The sequence below is a fragment of the Silurus aristotelis genome (assembly GCF_946808225.1).
Source record: "Silurus aristotelis genome assembly, chromosome: 22".
NCBI classification, from domain to species: Eukaryota; Metazoa; Chordata; class Actinopteri; order Siluriformes; family Siluridae; genus Silurus; species Silurus aristotelis.
Window position 1 is genome coordinate 1,509,874 of NC_139595.1, and position 15,591 is coordinate 1,525,464.

Sequence of the window (15,591 nt, forward strand, 5' to 3'; positions counted from 1 at the left end):
TAAGAAATATATAATCCCATTATTTTGTACATTACAAAAAAGTCTACTTATCTTATGCATAAACACAGATTTTAGTGACTATAAGCCATGACAGTAGGTGTGATATATAAGGGTGCCTAAACTTTTGTTTGCCCTAAATAAGGAGCTTCAGTGTTTATTTGAAGCGAGGCTCAGCCCGTCAGTCACAGGGTTCGTGTGGCTAAATTTATGCTGCAGTATGAATTTTTCACACAGTGCTTAAAGCTGGCAAAGAAACAAACAAGTGAGTGAGTAAGAGAGAGAGAGAGAGAGAGAGAGAGAGAGAGAGAGAGAAATCTGGAAGAAGGCCAGGATACGAGACTTCCTCCTGTTCTGAGTCTGTGCTCAGGCAGTAGCAGGATAAAGGATAAAACTATGAGACGTCTGTGAATTGATCATTGTTTTCATGCCGAAACAGGGTTGGGTCTTCAGTTCAAATGAAAGAACAATTTCATGTCATCACATCTAAAGACGTCCTGTAAAATTGTATTCCTCTAACATTGTGCTAACAGATAGAACAAGAACCACACATGGGTGAAGAAGTAGGATGTCCCAATACTTTTGGCCAAACTTTGTAGTTGAATAACTGGACCAGAAAAAGTGTTTAAAACAGGAGCATTTTTTTTTTTATTTAAGCCAGAAATATGAAACCATGAAAACCATTTATATTTGTTTGAAATATCATTTTATATGAGAGAGCGCAGGTCCATCCATCCCAGTCAAACAGGAAGTGATAAAAACGAGAGCAGAAGAGAGACAAACTGCGTTGGCAAAACATATTGGAAACATTTCTGATTTACTGTAATTTTTTTTTTTTTACTATTTCTGACATGACTTACTGAACTTCACAATCCGACCAATCACAAGCCTTGTTTGGTCAAGAGGATTGTTTTTCTATTTTGGCACTCGGGGGCATGATGCCAGACTAATTTTCTGATTATTATTAAAAATGTACTGCAGCTGGTGCCAACATTAGCTTACAAAACAAAACACACCAACATCTAAACTCACACACTGAATAGTCCAGAACTGAGATCAGAAAACTAAAAGCTGGAATGATAATCAGCAGAGGTCTGTTTTAAAGACTTATAAGCAGCTTCGACTGGAACATAAACATCCTGGATGTCAAAATCACATCACGAGTCTTAATTTTATTGCTATTTTGAACTAAAGGTGAAGTTTAAATGATACGGTATTTCAGGTAAAAACATCAGCTGAGCTTTTCATCGCTTCCCCTCGTGTGATACAGTAACAGTAAAGCGCATTAAAAAAAAAGGAGAAGATGTAAAACTGGTTGGTTGTGCATCAGGCCTGCTAAGTGCAAATCGCAGTTACAGGGTGATGATGATGATGAAGATTTAAAACTTTGCACGGATTCTATTCAGGGGGTCGGTGTCCCACATCTTCTCATCCCAGCCTTGGAACCAGCCTGTGAAGGTCGGAGGCTCTGCACCTTGTTTAATGGTGGTGATGGGGATACCACGCCGGCCGGACGGGTCCGTGTCCACGTACTCCTGAGCTGTGGAGAAAATAAAAATAATAATAATAATAATAATAATAATAATTATAATAATACATTTCAATTATTTCGTGTATTTAGTTTTGCAGCGTTACAGCATTTCGTAGCAAATTTAAATCTTACCGATTTTCGGGGCGCCAGTCTTTTCCACTTCGTTCGCATCTTTGCCCACCCACAGGAAGACCTACACATAGGAGCATCACAGTATTATTAGGCCACAGACAACACTGAGCTGGTCTCTGCACCCGTCCATCACATAAATATGTATATTTATATATTACATTTATTTATTCACAGTTGGTCTCAGTTGCTTTGGAGCATTTTTTTTTTAAATCATCTTTTATATTCGCAAATCAGTAAAATGTGTCTCTCTCTAAACAATTTGTACAAACAGCACAATGGATTTTTAGACTTTTCTCAATATCCTTCGTACATCTCTCAAAAGTACTGTAAGTGTTTCGTGTAAATGAGCATCTCATCGCCAACATAATAACAAGTCCTTTCGGCACTGTTCACAAACAAGATGGTCAAAATCTTCGGTCATGTTTTTGGCGTGACGCCGCACTGTTTCAGTGTTTCCTGATGTAAAACACGGTTTGGATTCCAGTGATTGATGCATTGAAAAAGCTGGATTTCTTCTGTATGGCATCCATAAATTTCGGCTGCATAAATGTACACATTGCTGTATGTTTGATATCGAATGCAAGAGACCGGACAGGACTCCACCCCCTCCCAATCCCCAACACCCCCCCCCCCCCCACACACACACACCCTTTTTATTTTCTCCACAAATTTAAATTTTTGTTTCGCACTCTGGCGCCAATCGAAGGTTCACGAGTTTCACCTTTGACCTGTTTTAGAGAACGAGTTGGTTATTGGTTGGCGTTGACTCGCCAACCGATTGAAGGTTGAAGGAGGTTTTGAGAATTTTATTTGTGATCTGAGAAACGCTTCAAAGCATCTGAGAAAAACTGTATATACACTGCTGTTTGCACTATTGATTAGATGCTGACTGCATTTCATTGGCCCTGTACTTGTACACTGCACAATGTTAAAAAAAAATCGAATCTAATTTTCTGTACTGAAACTAAACTCTGTAACGCTTTATCCTGTAAACTCTCGTTTTAAACTACTGTATGATCCTTTTTGGTCTTTTATCAGTTTACTCTGTAGTAAAAAAGGTCATTACGTTGTTTCCACGTGTCTTTTTTGCCACCTCACCTGATCCCAAGTGTCCAGTAACATGACATCATCCGTGGCCAAATCTGCCTGATTGAAGTCCCCAGGAACCTCCTCCACCTGGGAGAACAGGAAGTTAGTAAAACTGGTACAGAATTAATTCAAGCACAAATTCTAAATGTCTTGTTTATGTTTAGTTGAAGTTGACGTTTTTACCGTGAGCCGGCCGGTCTTGTTGGAGCAGCCGAACAGACGAGGGGGTTTGATCACATTCTTCAGAGTTTTGGAAGTCTGGTATGCCTTCTTGCCTCCCAGAGCGGCCCAGAATGCGTCTACAAGGAGACGTCAGAGATCAAAACCACGAATGAACGTGTGTACTTAGTGTGTATGTGTGTATTAGGATGGGCATGAAGTATGAAATGTGTATTCAAATCAAATCTTTGTATCAAATTTTTGTAAATGAGTGGTCGACCAAATCATCAGTTTTGCAGATTATTAATTATTAATCGCCACCGATAGTTGAACGCTGGAACTATCGGCTATCGCCGAAATTAATCGCAGAATTGCATTTGCCACATAACTAATTAGTTTGGCTGATTTTTCCGGTGTCTTGCGGAAAGCACGAGAGACCAGGGGAATTTTTTATTATTTTGGAATGTACCCATTGCAAGAGCGGCCCCCAGAGGCCATTCATTGACACTACGTGCTGCTTGTTTTTACACCAAAGACTACATGCTGCATGGAGAGCGCTATATTACATTTATTATTTCTATTTTATAATTTATTTATTTATTTCATACATTTTTATGATTCAGTACTGTTTTACATGAAGTGTTATGTTTGTTTTTCATTTTTAAAAGTTCAGGTGTGAATGCTGTGTTGTGATTGGCTGAAAGAAGTTTAGTGTGAATAGTGGATTGTAATTGGCTGGAAGTTCAGGTGTGAATGATGTGATTGGCTGAAAGATGTTCAGGTGTGAATGCTGTATTGTGATTGGCTAAAAGAAGCTCAGGTGTGAATGCTGTATTGTGATTGGCTGAAAGATGTTCAGGTGTGAATGCTGTATTTTGATTGGCTAAAAGATGTTCAGGGGTGAATATTGGACTGTGATTGGCTGGAAGAAGATGAGCTCAATCTTTGCCCAACACCATTATAATTTCAATTGTTGTAGTTTTGCGTTTGCTTTATACTGTGACTTTTATCAACAACAATTTAGAATTTCACTATAATTGAGTTTCTATTCGAGGTAAAGAATTTTCTGTTCTTTTTCTAAAAATATGTAAAATTCTGAGATGTACAATACCGGACAGAACCAAATGGATGAAAATAAAAAAATTAAAAGAAAACACAATGTATTTTTCATTATTGTGGATTTTCTTCTATAAAATGCAGAGCTTTAATCCTGACCTGGTTCTTTGCCCTCGGATACGTCGGTGGGTTTCCCTCCCAGGAAGCTGACCACGTATTTGGCCCCTTTGACTTCATCCTCGCTCGCACCGTCGCCGCGCCATACGAACAACGAGTTAGGAGTCTTCAGCACAAAGACGTCGTTGGAGTTGAGACTGGAGGAACAAGGTTTCACCTAAAGACGGAGAAAGAGAGGAAGAGAGAAAGAGAGAGAATAATAATCATCACATGTTCTGTTTTATTAATGATGTAAATGCAGAAACCTGGACTGGTTGAAAATGTGAACCAGAGAGGCTCCGCCCCTCACCTCCACAGCTCGAGTGGCGTTGGTGGTGCTGGTGCGGACGTGGAAGAAACGTGTGGTTCCTGCCTTCGTCTGTCCTCCTTGACGTGACGTTCCTCCAGTGTGGATGATCATGGGCTTTCCTTTAAACAAGCTCATCAGGTGAGGAGGCTCCTGACCCTGAGTTACACGCACCTGATATACACACACGCACACACACACACACACACACACACACACACACACTCACACACCTGTGATGCAGGAAATTTGCTCTGATAATTTTTATCCATTCTTTAATCACCTTATTCTTTCCATTTATTTTTTTTTCTTTTATCTCACCACCCTTTTTGTCTTTATTTTGTTCTACACCTGTCCATGAATTCTTTCATTTCATCACTCCATCACTCCATCACTCCATCACTTTATCTATCTATCTATCTATCTATCTATCTATCTATCTATCTATCTATCTATCTATCTATCTATCTATCTATCTATCTATCTATCTATCTATCTATCTATCTATCTATCAGAGTCTATCAGAGTCTATCAGAGTCTTTCAGAGTTTATCGTTCTATCTGTCCATGTGTTAATCTATCTGTCTATCTATTTATCTCTGTTTGTATCTATCCTTCTATAAATCTGTCTGTCTGTCTGCCCGTCGTGTCCATCTGTCCATCCATCTATCCAAACCCAAAGAGATCAATAATCTAACGTCTGATCTTTTTCTTTCTTACATTTTTGTCCTTTTGTAGCCATCTACTTTTCTTTCATTATTCTATCCTAAATCCATCTATCCATCCATCCTTCCTTCCTCCCTTTTCTTTCTTTTTCTTTATTTTTAACCCATCTATTATTTTCTTCTTTCATCTCAAATATGTCCTTTCATTTCCCTTTTTTACATTTTTGACCTGTCTTCTACCAATCATCCTTTCTTCCTTTCCTCCATCCATCAGGTCTGTGTCCTGGCACTGCCCCCTGGTGTTCAGTGCAATTTTTGCACCTCACTGTGCACAAGGGTTTAGTGTGACCTTCAGGTGTCCCCCCTGAGGTTTTGAGTGTAAATGGTGCTTACCTGGACAGGAGCTCCGCCCATGGAGTCGTCCAGCTGCACGGTGAGGAATGCGGAGGCGGCCAACTCGTCCTGAGTGCTCTTTAATCCCTGCCTGAGTAATACAGTCACACACACTGTAACAACACTGTCGCATCAAACACCACTCTAAATCCTCCCTTCTGATTGGTCAGAGGTTGTGTGTGGGCGTGGTCAGTGTGCCAGACTTACCAGGTGTAGATGAGGTGCTGCTCTCGGCTGCCATTTTTATAGCTGTACAGGATGATGTAACAGTCGCCTCCGAAGAACTGACCGTACGAAGTAGGATCCACAGGGATGCGAGCTCCGCCCTCCACACGCCAGATCTAAACACAGACACACACATATTAAACATCTGGTCAAATCTTCTGCCTTTCATCCACAGATCAATTCTATTTTTCTTTCTTTTGCATCCCTAAAATAATAAATTTTTCTGTTTTAAGTCAAATCCTAGATCTCGCACCTGAACCTTTCCGGAGCCGTCGTCCACCATGTTGTGCTGCGCCGCCATGGCCTGGTTGGTGTGCAGGGTGGAGGCGTCGAAGGGGACCTGCTTCACCTGTGCGATCTTTCCGATAGCGTAGCCTTTGGTTGGGCCGGTGGACTGGTCCTTATCCCTCCAGTTAGAGAAGAACTGCTTGAAGAGAGTCGTCTCGCCCCCTGCAGGCAGCACCTGGATCTGCAGGTATGATAATAATAATATATATTACATTATATATATATATAAAATAATAATAATGATAATAATAATTAATTATTATTATTATTATTTAAAACTTAATATTAATATATAGGGATTGATTGATTTAATTTCTTTTTATAAAATAGTGATTGAGGTCATAATAATATTCTTCTTTTGAGTATATTGAGTTTTTCTTATATAAGAATAAAATCAAATAGAAACAAATAATAAAAGGGCAGAAGATTCGGGTAAATTTTCAAATAATATTATTATTAATTAATAATATATTTTTAAATATTTTTATAATTATTTCAAGGCCTCCCGACTAAAGAATATTTAAACAAAAAAATAATAATTGTGTAATATATAAGAAATATTAATAAATAAATGTCTTTATTTGGTTTTTATTATTCTAATTATTAGTTTTGCAGATTAATTGGCACCAGTAGTTGATTGCTGGTTTATCCGCAGAAATTCATTAACTGATGTAAATGAGGAGACCTGTGGTGCAGTCAGCGTTTCAACAAAGGTGTTCAGAGCTCTATAGCAGGCCACTTAAGATCTTCCTCTCCAAAGCATGTAAACCAGATCTTCAGCTCACTTTGTGCACAGGCGCATTTCCATTTACAAGTTCAAGTGAATGCAAAATTTTATAAAAGCACATCTGAAGACGTCCTTTACAACTAAGTGCGTCTAGATTTGTGGTAACAATTTTGAAAAAAAACTGTGTAGTTTTTCCTGCACTCAGTCCACTGTCGTTACGAGAGCGGCCCCTAGAGGCGAATCACTGGTGCCACATGCAGAGTAGTTTTTCCTGCACTCAGTCCACTGTCGTTACGAGAGCAGCCCCTAGAGGCGAATCACTGGTGCCACGTGCTGTTTGTTTTTACATGCGAGACAGCACGCTGCACAAAGGGCACTATATTATATATATTGTTTATTATTTATATAAATGTATTATAAAAAATCATATTTAATTCACTTAGCACATTTTTATGATTCAGTACTGTTTTTTTGATTTTTGTAATAAAGTTCAGTAATATTTTACATGGTTTTATGTTTGTTTTTTTATCTAGTATCCGTTCAAAAAAGTTGAATAATCAGATACTGACAAGTACGATTTAACCCAGCTATCGGTATATATATATATATATATATGAATGTTCTGTATTATAGAATGTTTGTGCACATGGAGGCAGTGTACCTGTGTTTTATTTGAGTAGTTCTTTTCTTTAATAAAATCCTGAGCCACTTTCATGGCCACCTTGCGCTCTTCCTTATTAGCGTTCGGCCCTGGAAGAGTTGGAACAAATGTAACGGTGAATGAATAAAAACTATGCCGTTCTTTAATAATTTAATTAGTAATTGCTGCAGTATGGAACGAATGCGTATCTATAAGATGATTAGAGTCTGTATTGCTTTCACACTTTTTTTTTAACTGTCATGAAATTGAGAAGACTGATGACAGGAACCAAGGAATCAAAACCTCGTGACAAACACGTGATAGACGTCTGTCCAGTGTCCCACCTTTCCACACAAACACATTTCCATCCATGCCATTGTCCAGGATGTAGCAGTCATCTTTCGACATCATCTCCTGTTTGAACGGACTGGATCCAGACACAATGGTCGTCTTCATGCAGCCGGTGGCGTCAGAGATCTGCAGTGAGGCCACAGTGGGATTAAAGGTGGGATTATAACATAAGAACAGTATGATTATAATGAGACTAATAGCCTGTGATGAGATTATTGCGATGATTTAAAATAAAGATACGGTTGTTATAGTGATTTTACTAAAGGGGATTATTAGATTAGAATTATTATGGGATAATTGGTGTGGGATTATTAAAATTGGATTGCAAGAGTCAGATTATCGGATTGGGATTACTGGAATGGAATTATTCAAGTGGGGTTATTGGAATGGGATTACTGAAGTGGGAATACTAGAGTGGAATTATTAAAGTGAATTTATTGAAGTTGGATTATTGGAGTGAGATTACTTAAATGTTATTATTTAAATTGGAATAATATCGTGGGATTATTGAAGTGGTAGAATTGGAGTGAGATTATTCAAGTGGGATTATTCAAGTGGGATTACTAGAGTGGGATTATAAAGTGTGACTACTTTAATGGGGTTATTGGAGAGGATTTATTTGAGTGGTCTTATTACAGTGGGCATACTAGAGTGGGATTTTTGGAGTGGGATTATTATAGTAAGTGGGATTATTTAAATACGATTATTAGGATGAAATAATTCAAGTGTGATTGCTACAGTGGGAATACTAGAGTGAGATTATGCGAGTGGGATTATTAGAGTGGGATTTTTAGAGTGGGATTTTTATAGTAAGAATCGTAAAGTGGGATTATTTAAATACGATTATTAGAGTGAAATAATAAGTGTGATTGCTACAGTGGGAATACTAGAGTGGGATTATTGCGGGAGGGTTTTTTGAATGGGATCATTCGAGTAGGAATATTTACTGCTCACAATGAAAAATCAGGTTGAAGTGTATAATAGTGAAGTGTGTGGAGATCCTGCATTACCAGGTACAATGCTCCCTTCTTCTTGTTGGCTACCTCAACCTTGTCATCATCAGGAGTGGCAGGAGCAATGCTTGTTTTGGGGCCGAGAGCCTGGAAAAGATTTGAAACATAACAAGCACACACACACACACACACACACACACTTATCAAGTGTACTTCACTGTAACTATAATTTTTTTTAACGTGTAAGAACACGTGTAGGTGTGTGTAGGTGTGTGAAACAGCTTCTCACATCAAGCAGCTCCTGCGGTTCGGAATCTTCCTCCACCATGCACAGCTTGGCTCTGCCATTGCGCTCGTTATCGCGGATGTCAATGGTCACCTGAGACGCCTTCACCCTCTCAAAGCGGTTGCACTCACTGCCCATCCACTGGTAGATGTTCTGCACAGGATATCAGAGGTAGAATCTTATTAAATAGGAAGGTTTTTTTTACTCCTCTGACACGATGGTGTTTCTTTCCTCCTGAAAGAGGAGTGGAGTCGAGGATGCTACCTTTCCCAGGTCCACGATAAAGCAGTCGCCTTTATTGAAGCTCTTCCAGGTAAAGTCCACTTCAGTGGCTCTGATCACTCTCCGGCCCTTCACATGCAGCAGGCGCTTAGCGCTCGTTTCGTTCGTCACCACGTGATTGAAACCAGACGCAACACCACCTTTCTGTACGGAGACAGAGATAGAGAGAAAGAAAGAGGTTGCAGAAGATTAAAATAATTATTCACACTGTACAGCTGGGGCTCTGGCTTCACTACCTATTTCAGGAAGAAGGCGTGACCTCTTGTCAGAGATGGAGTCGTGGTCTTTGTGCTTGTCAGCATAAGATAGGTGTGGCCTCTCTACTTCTCTGAAAAGAGGTGTGGCCTCTCTACCCCTTCATTTGAGGGACCTGTTCTACCTTTGTGACAAACAGATGGGCATGGCCTTTGTAGCTGTCAATCACAGTAAATAGTGTGGCTTCTGCACCAGTCTGTTTCAGTAAAGGAGGTGTGGCCTCTGTGCTTGTCATTCTTAAACATAGAAGAGTAAAAAAAGAAAGGGATGGGTGTGGCCTTTCAAGCTGTCAATTACAGTAAAGAAGGTGTGGCGTCTCTACTTGTCTGTCTAAGAAAAGATGGGGGTGCCTTCTGCAACTTGTCTCAGTAAAAGAGGTTTGGCCTTCACTACCCCTTCATTTCAAAGAAGGTGTGGCCTCTACCTTTATTAGAAAGAGATGGGCGTGGCCTTTGTAGTAGTCAATCACAGTAAACAAGGTGTCTGTCTGAAGGAAAAGGTGTGGCCTCTGCATCAGTCTATTTAAGAAAAGGAGGCGTGGCCTCTTCTCAGAGAAGGTGTGGCCTCTATTGTTAAAAAAAGGGGGCGTTTCCTTTGTACTGCTACCATTCTGGCAAACAGATGTGCATAGCATTTAAAGCTGTCAGTCACAGTAAAGAAAGTGTGACCTCTGTAATTGCCTGTTCAGTAAAGAAGGCGTGGCCTTCCTACCTGCCCATCCCCCGAGAATTGTATTACTCTGCACTCTGTATTATCTCTAAAACAACAACGAAACACTCCATGTGCAGCTACACACAAAGAACACAACGTTCCAGCAGACTATTCCACATCCTACCCTATCTATGCGAGAAAGCCGTCTTTTTTTTTTTTTTTTCTTCTTTTTTTGTTAATATCCGAGCTTTTTGTTATGCATGCTCTGGAAACAGGTTTAAAAAAAGAAGACTCGAGGGCTTTAGTGAGCGCTACAGGAAATAGAAAACAGAGCCACTGTATTCACTCGAGCTCAATAAACATGCTGCGGTAAAAAAATTGGTGTGTTGTGTTGGAAAGAATGCATCACTGAAGTACTGAATGCTGGATAATTGTTTCTTCGCATGGTTTCTTTCTGTGTGTCTTTGTGCACATGAATGCACAAGTTCTGTTTATAAAGAATAGAGAGCACAAAAAGAGTTTATATGATCAACTGATCGATTGAACACTTTTCCGCCCACAAGCTTCAGAATAACCGTTTTAAAGAAACTTTCAACATTTATAAAATGTATTTGAGGTTTTTTTTAAATTGGCAAGTCAACGAGATCTCACATGTTTATAACGGGCTGCAGGGACAAGTCTGTTTTTGGTCACCTGATATGTCGATCAAACAGGTTTTTTCCCGTGAAAATTGGTGGATCTTGGCTCTCTTTTTTACAGAGAAACATGTCAGAATTATATAAAAACTGACAGATATCTAGTTTGTGGAATATTGACACTAAAGTCTCCGTGAGAGGTCGACCGATTCATCAACTAATCAATAATTAATCAGCACCAATAGTTGATTTCTAAAACTATCAGCAAAACTCAATAGTTTTTCCGGTTTCCGGTCCGCTGTCATTACGAGAGCGGCCTCTAGTGGTGAATCCCCGACACCACGTGCTGCTTGTTTTCACACGTGAGACGCAATATTATATTTATTATTTAGAATTTATTGCTTATATTCATTAATATATTTATATCATTTAGCACATTTTCTAGACTCAGTACTGTTATTGATATTAATTAGATGCAGGTTTTTAGAACAATCACAAGTATAAATAAATAGGAAAAAATACAAAAAATAAAAGCTGTGTTTGTGAAAACCACCTGACGCTCACCTTATACTTAATGCCGGACTTGAAGTATCCCTGGAAGACGACGGATTCGTTATTCTGGACCTCACGGTACTGCACTGGGCCGCCGCCAAGAAAGTCGTCCAGCTGCGTAGAAAAGATGGCCGCCGCCCCGCTTTCGTCCTGCGAGCACTCGTCCCCTACACGAGGAAATTTTCACAACGTATCACATTATTGGTCACAATTTAGCAAAAGGAGTCCCAAAGATTTCATCAATAAAATATAATCTAAAATATCAAAATAGAGAAAGTGTGTTATACTGTGATTGTGTTTCTTTGCCTAATAATGGACGCTAATAATTGATACAATCTGACACAATTTTCAAATGAACCACAATAACCTTTTTCACTCTAAAGCTCGTAGCCAGAAGAATGAACAATATACCAGACCCAACAGAGTCTCTGAGATGTTCAGACCTCATCAAAAATCTGTACTGTGTGGATGTCACTGCAATAACATTTCTTCGTTGCTGCTTCATTTCAAAGTTTCATTTCCACGTTTCTCACAGACGTGGCTTTCTACTTCACAGCAGATGATGGAAAGAGCTTTTACAGAAGTAAAGTAAATACAAATACACCACAACAGCAACATAAAGAAATGCTCTAGTTGGCTTCCACAGATACACACCAGTACGAACATCTTATCTCATCACACAGTACGATCGTGGTTCAGAGAAGAATGGCAGAACCTTGCAGATGTTCTTCTTGTCTCTGAACTGTTCCTTTAAGAACCTCCAGCCGGTCGGAGCTGTGGAGACGCAGGGAAATGTGCCAGTGTGTTCCTCTGGGAGAGGAAAACTTTCTGGCCTGGAATGTTCATGGAGTTATAAAAACCACATGGACACCCCTGAGAAAAGGCAGGCACAGAGGTTGGAGAACAAAAAAAACTAGTGGTTGAACTGGTCCACAGTGATGGGGAAGAACTTTCAAGGCAACGAGAAGTAATTGACCCAAGAGCAGGACAGTTCTGCTTTCTGCTGCGTGGACTCTGTGAAGAGTGACTCATGGTAGAACTTAATTTGTGATCTTTACGATTCCCACGACATGGACAGTAAATTGTTCTACACTCTTGTGGGAAGGAGCTCAATGTCCTTAAGTCCTTCCTTTGTGGTGCAAGTTAAAGTTTCATAATGGTGCGTTTTGTAAGCTTGTTGTAACTACTCCAATTTACCGAAATAGAGTCTCACTGAGAAGGTTTAGAAATGTCCTCCTGACACTAAAGCCAAAACATGCCAATATAAAAAATCTTTCGTAAGTCTAAGGTACGATTTTCCTGATTAAAACATCTGGAGCGAAGCTGCAGATGGCATGAAGGCACTCACCCATCCACATGTGGATGTTGTAGGATGGTGCAGATGTGGTGTAGAGCAGGATGTAGGCATCGCCGGTGAAGAAGTTTCCATACAGGTTCTTAGGAACAGGCTTGAGGTCCAAGTTCTCTATACGCCAGATCTGCAGACCAGGTGCCTTCCCGGCTGTAGCGAACTCCTTGTGGGCCACCATGATGCCTGCCATAGAGAGAACCGAGTTTAAAAGTGAGAACATCAGATCATCAGTGCTTCCCTGGAAATCTCCTATTTACTTTGGTCAAATTGGGTGTGGATCAAAAGACGGTCCACACCTGAAGGTGAAAATGATGAGAGAGACTATTTCAAGCCGTTATAGCGTCAAAAGAACTGGGAAAGAACTGGCTGACTGGTGTCCAGTCTAAAAAATTAGGATAAAAATATAAGCGAGGATCGAAAGTAAGAAGAGCAAGAAGATGAGAAGATTTTAATAAGAGTTTGTCATGAAGCTTTAGATGATTTTTTAACTAATGGGAGACACAATGAAATAAAACTCTGAATCCACACGAGGAACAAACCTTGAGAAGAAGCAGAAACACGCCCCCTACTGGATGACGTCGCATATTGCGATCGTAAATGATTACTTACGTTAATTACGCCGATGTTTTCAGGTTAATTTGCAGGAAGTAGTGAATATAATTATAATATTATAATGTATAATTTTCCCTTCGATTCTTCTGCACATCCATGTCCTGCTTTTGAACTATTGCTAGATTTATTTCAATACACAAACTATTGCATGGCAACTTCCTGTTACATAAACAACTGCCACATGATGTCATCAGATACTGCTGGACTTCAATTTCTGCTTCTTAGCTTCTGTTTTGCTCTACAACAAAACATAACACCATAGAAAAAAACGACTGTTTTAAAAAATGCTTGGGCCCGCGGACTCGCTTCGTTCTGGCCCGTGGTGACTTGGTGATTCGGCAGTACCATTTATGAGAAGAGAAAAAAATAATTGAGTTTAAAAAAATTAATAAATAAGAACCAGCTTTATGTCTCTCGTTAATGGTGCTCGTTAGTGAAGATGTGTGCATTCGACAGATGCTCTTATTCACTTACAATCATCTCTATTCATAGATAGCAAAGCAATTTAGATTTAAGGGCCTTGCCCAAGGGCCCATATTTGGCCCTTCATAAAAAAAAGATCGCACACTTCTGGTTCTATTCCTGACGCCCTTTGAGAAGGAGGGTGTTCGGGTGTTTCCGGAAGACGCACGGAAAATGCCGAAGCTGTATTACACGGTTATCGTTTTCCTCGGTTGTTATTCCTCGCACGCACACACACAGACACGCACACTCGCGCGCACAGACACACACACACACACACGCACGCACAGACAAGCATTCCCTATGCAAAAAAAAAAAAAGTTAGTATTTTGTAGGTTCTATTCTAAGAAACAAAAAAGTTTTTTTTTTTTTTTTTTTTTTTTTGCGGCTCCGGGAACATCTGCATCTTTCCGCTATACATTTTCTGTCCTGCATCAACGCCGAATGCAGCAGAAGATGCACCCAAAAAAGCAGATTTGAAAAGTGTTAATGTAATAACGTGTTAACACACACACACACACACACACACACACACGCGCGCGCGCGCAGAATTTCCCATGCATGTTCCAAAGTGCAGCCTGGAGACGAGTTATTGTTTGCAAGCTCCATGCAGCAGAACTTTCTATCCCTCTAGATCGAGATTATTCTCCGTACATCAATGCACTTTATGAATGCAAGCTCAGATCTAGATGATCCTGAAGCAAGCATTAAAACCTCCAAATAAAAATACAAAATTTTTACAACCACACAAATGTTTACCTTGATCAGTTTGGAGAAGAAAATGAGAAGCAGAGGAGATCAGTTTGGGCCGTGCTCGTGCTCGGTGGAGTTTCCTGTCCAAACTGGCACACAAACTTCTGCACACTCGGTAAGCTCTAACAAACCCCCCCTCATGGAGGCGTGTTAATGTATGAGGCTGGAAGGAGTGTGATGATGAGCAAACCAGTTGTACTACACAAAACCAACAAATATACTGTATGTTGAAAACAACTCCAACATAGAAACTATTTAACTAGAATGTATACAGAAGTGAAGCTCATCTCCTCCTGGGTTATTACGCCTTCAGCAGATCTGGAGCTTTATTCCAGCTGCAGTGTGCGCGCGAGCACAAAGGCACGTCTAAAGCAAATATTTGTGTAGTAACGCAGTAATTAATGCTGCTCCATGCACCATGATAACAGATCCTTCACTCCACAGAGAGGCAGAAAACCAGCTGCATTCTGTGTGTTTTAATAGTTAAAATTAAAAATTTTGTAATGCATAAAAGTAAAATATATATATATATAAAAAAAATGTAATAACATTTACCCAATGAGCCCAATGAAGGTCAACGACAATATGTTCATATAAACATGCAACGTTTTAATGTTCTGTAACCGCAGCTCTCCGAAAGGTTTATACTATATACGCAATTGTAGTTATAATTTATCGTTGCCATAGTAACTGCTCCTTCACATAAGCTTGTAGCATAAATTGCATTTTGTAATCACTGTAACCATGTCCTTGTCTGGAAGGAGTCTCCAGTGCGAGTGGCTTATAATGGTGTAAAAAACTACTGCTTTAAGAGAGAAAAAGAGAGAGAGAAAGAAAGGAAGGAAGGCCAGTGCAGGAACTAAAATGTTGTTTATAGCGGCTATAAAGTAAATCACAAGAGTTTGTTTCGTGAAACTTTTTACAACCTTACATGTAACTATAAATGGATATAAAATACCACGTGGCTTCTGTACTGAAAAACCCCTGTAATTTCCTGTTTTGCTGCTTATAAGGAGCTGTTTGTCAAAACACATGACATCCAGACTTTTTATGAATTTCTTCAGATATTGAAAAGCGGAGTCTA

The 15,591-nt window shown here is 39.7% G+C and overlaps 1 protein-coding gene and 1 long non-coding RNA gene across 2 annotated transcripts; one reads left to right on the forward strand and one right to left on the reverse strand.

Moving 5' to 3' along the window:
* Positions 1 to 621: 621 nt before the first annotated feature.
* Positions 622 to 14,898, reverse strand: scinlb (scinderin like b). The gene is made up of 17 exons (XM_083525104.1): positions 14,514 to 14,898; positions 12,678 to 12,863; positions 11,342 to 11,496; positions 9,219 to 9,380; positions 8,958 to 9,107; positions 8,726 to 8,815; positions 7,709 to 7,841; positions 7,386 to 7,474; positions 5,963 to 6,178; positions 5,692 to 5,825; positions 5,485 to 5,575; positions 4,431 to 4,601; positions 4,124 to 4,298; positions 2,933 to 3,048; positions 2,759 to 2,836; positions 1,661 to 1,721; positions 622 to 1,537 (listed from the first exon to the last, which is right to left on the reverse strand). The coding sequence occupies exons 2-17, from the start codon at positions 12,856 to 12,858 to the stop codon at positions 1,377 to 1,379; spliced, it is 2,163 nt and encodes a 720-aa protein (XP_083381230.1). The 5' UTR covers positions 12,859 to 12,863; positions 14,514 to 14,898; the 3' UTR covers positions 622 to 1,376.
* On the forward strand, positions 3,371 to 3,787 carry LOC310717349. The gene is made up of 2 exons (XR_014530792.1): positions 3,371 to 3,689; positions 3,729 to 3,787. It is a non-coding gene; the product is annotated as an uncharacterized lncRNA (long non-coding RNA).
* Positions 14,899 to 15,591: the final 693 nt, after the last annotated feature.

Coding starts and splice junctions, on each gene's coding strand:
- scinlb (XM_083525104.1), bottom strand. CDS start 12,858: ATGGTGGCCCACAAGGAGTTCGCTACAGCCGGGAAGGCACCTGGTCTG. Junction 4,602..5,484: donor TGGGCGGAGCTCCTGTCCAG/GTAAGCACCATT, acceptor TGTGTATATCAG/GTGCGTGTAACTCAGGGTCA. Junction 3,049..4,123: donor ATCCGAGGGCAAAGAACCAG/GTCAGGATTAAA, acceptor GTCTCCTTGTAG/ACGCATTCTGGGCCGCTCTG.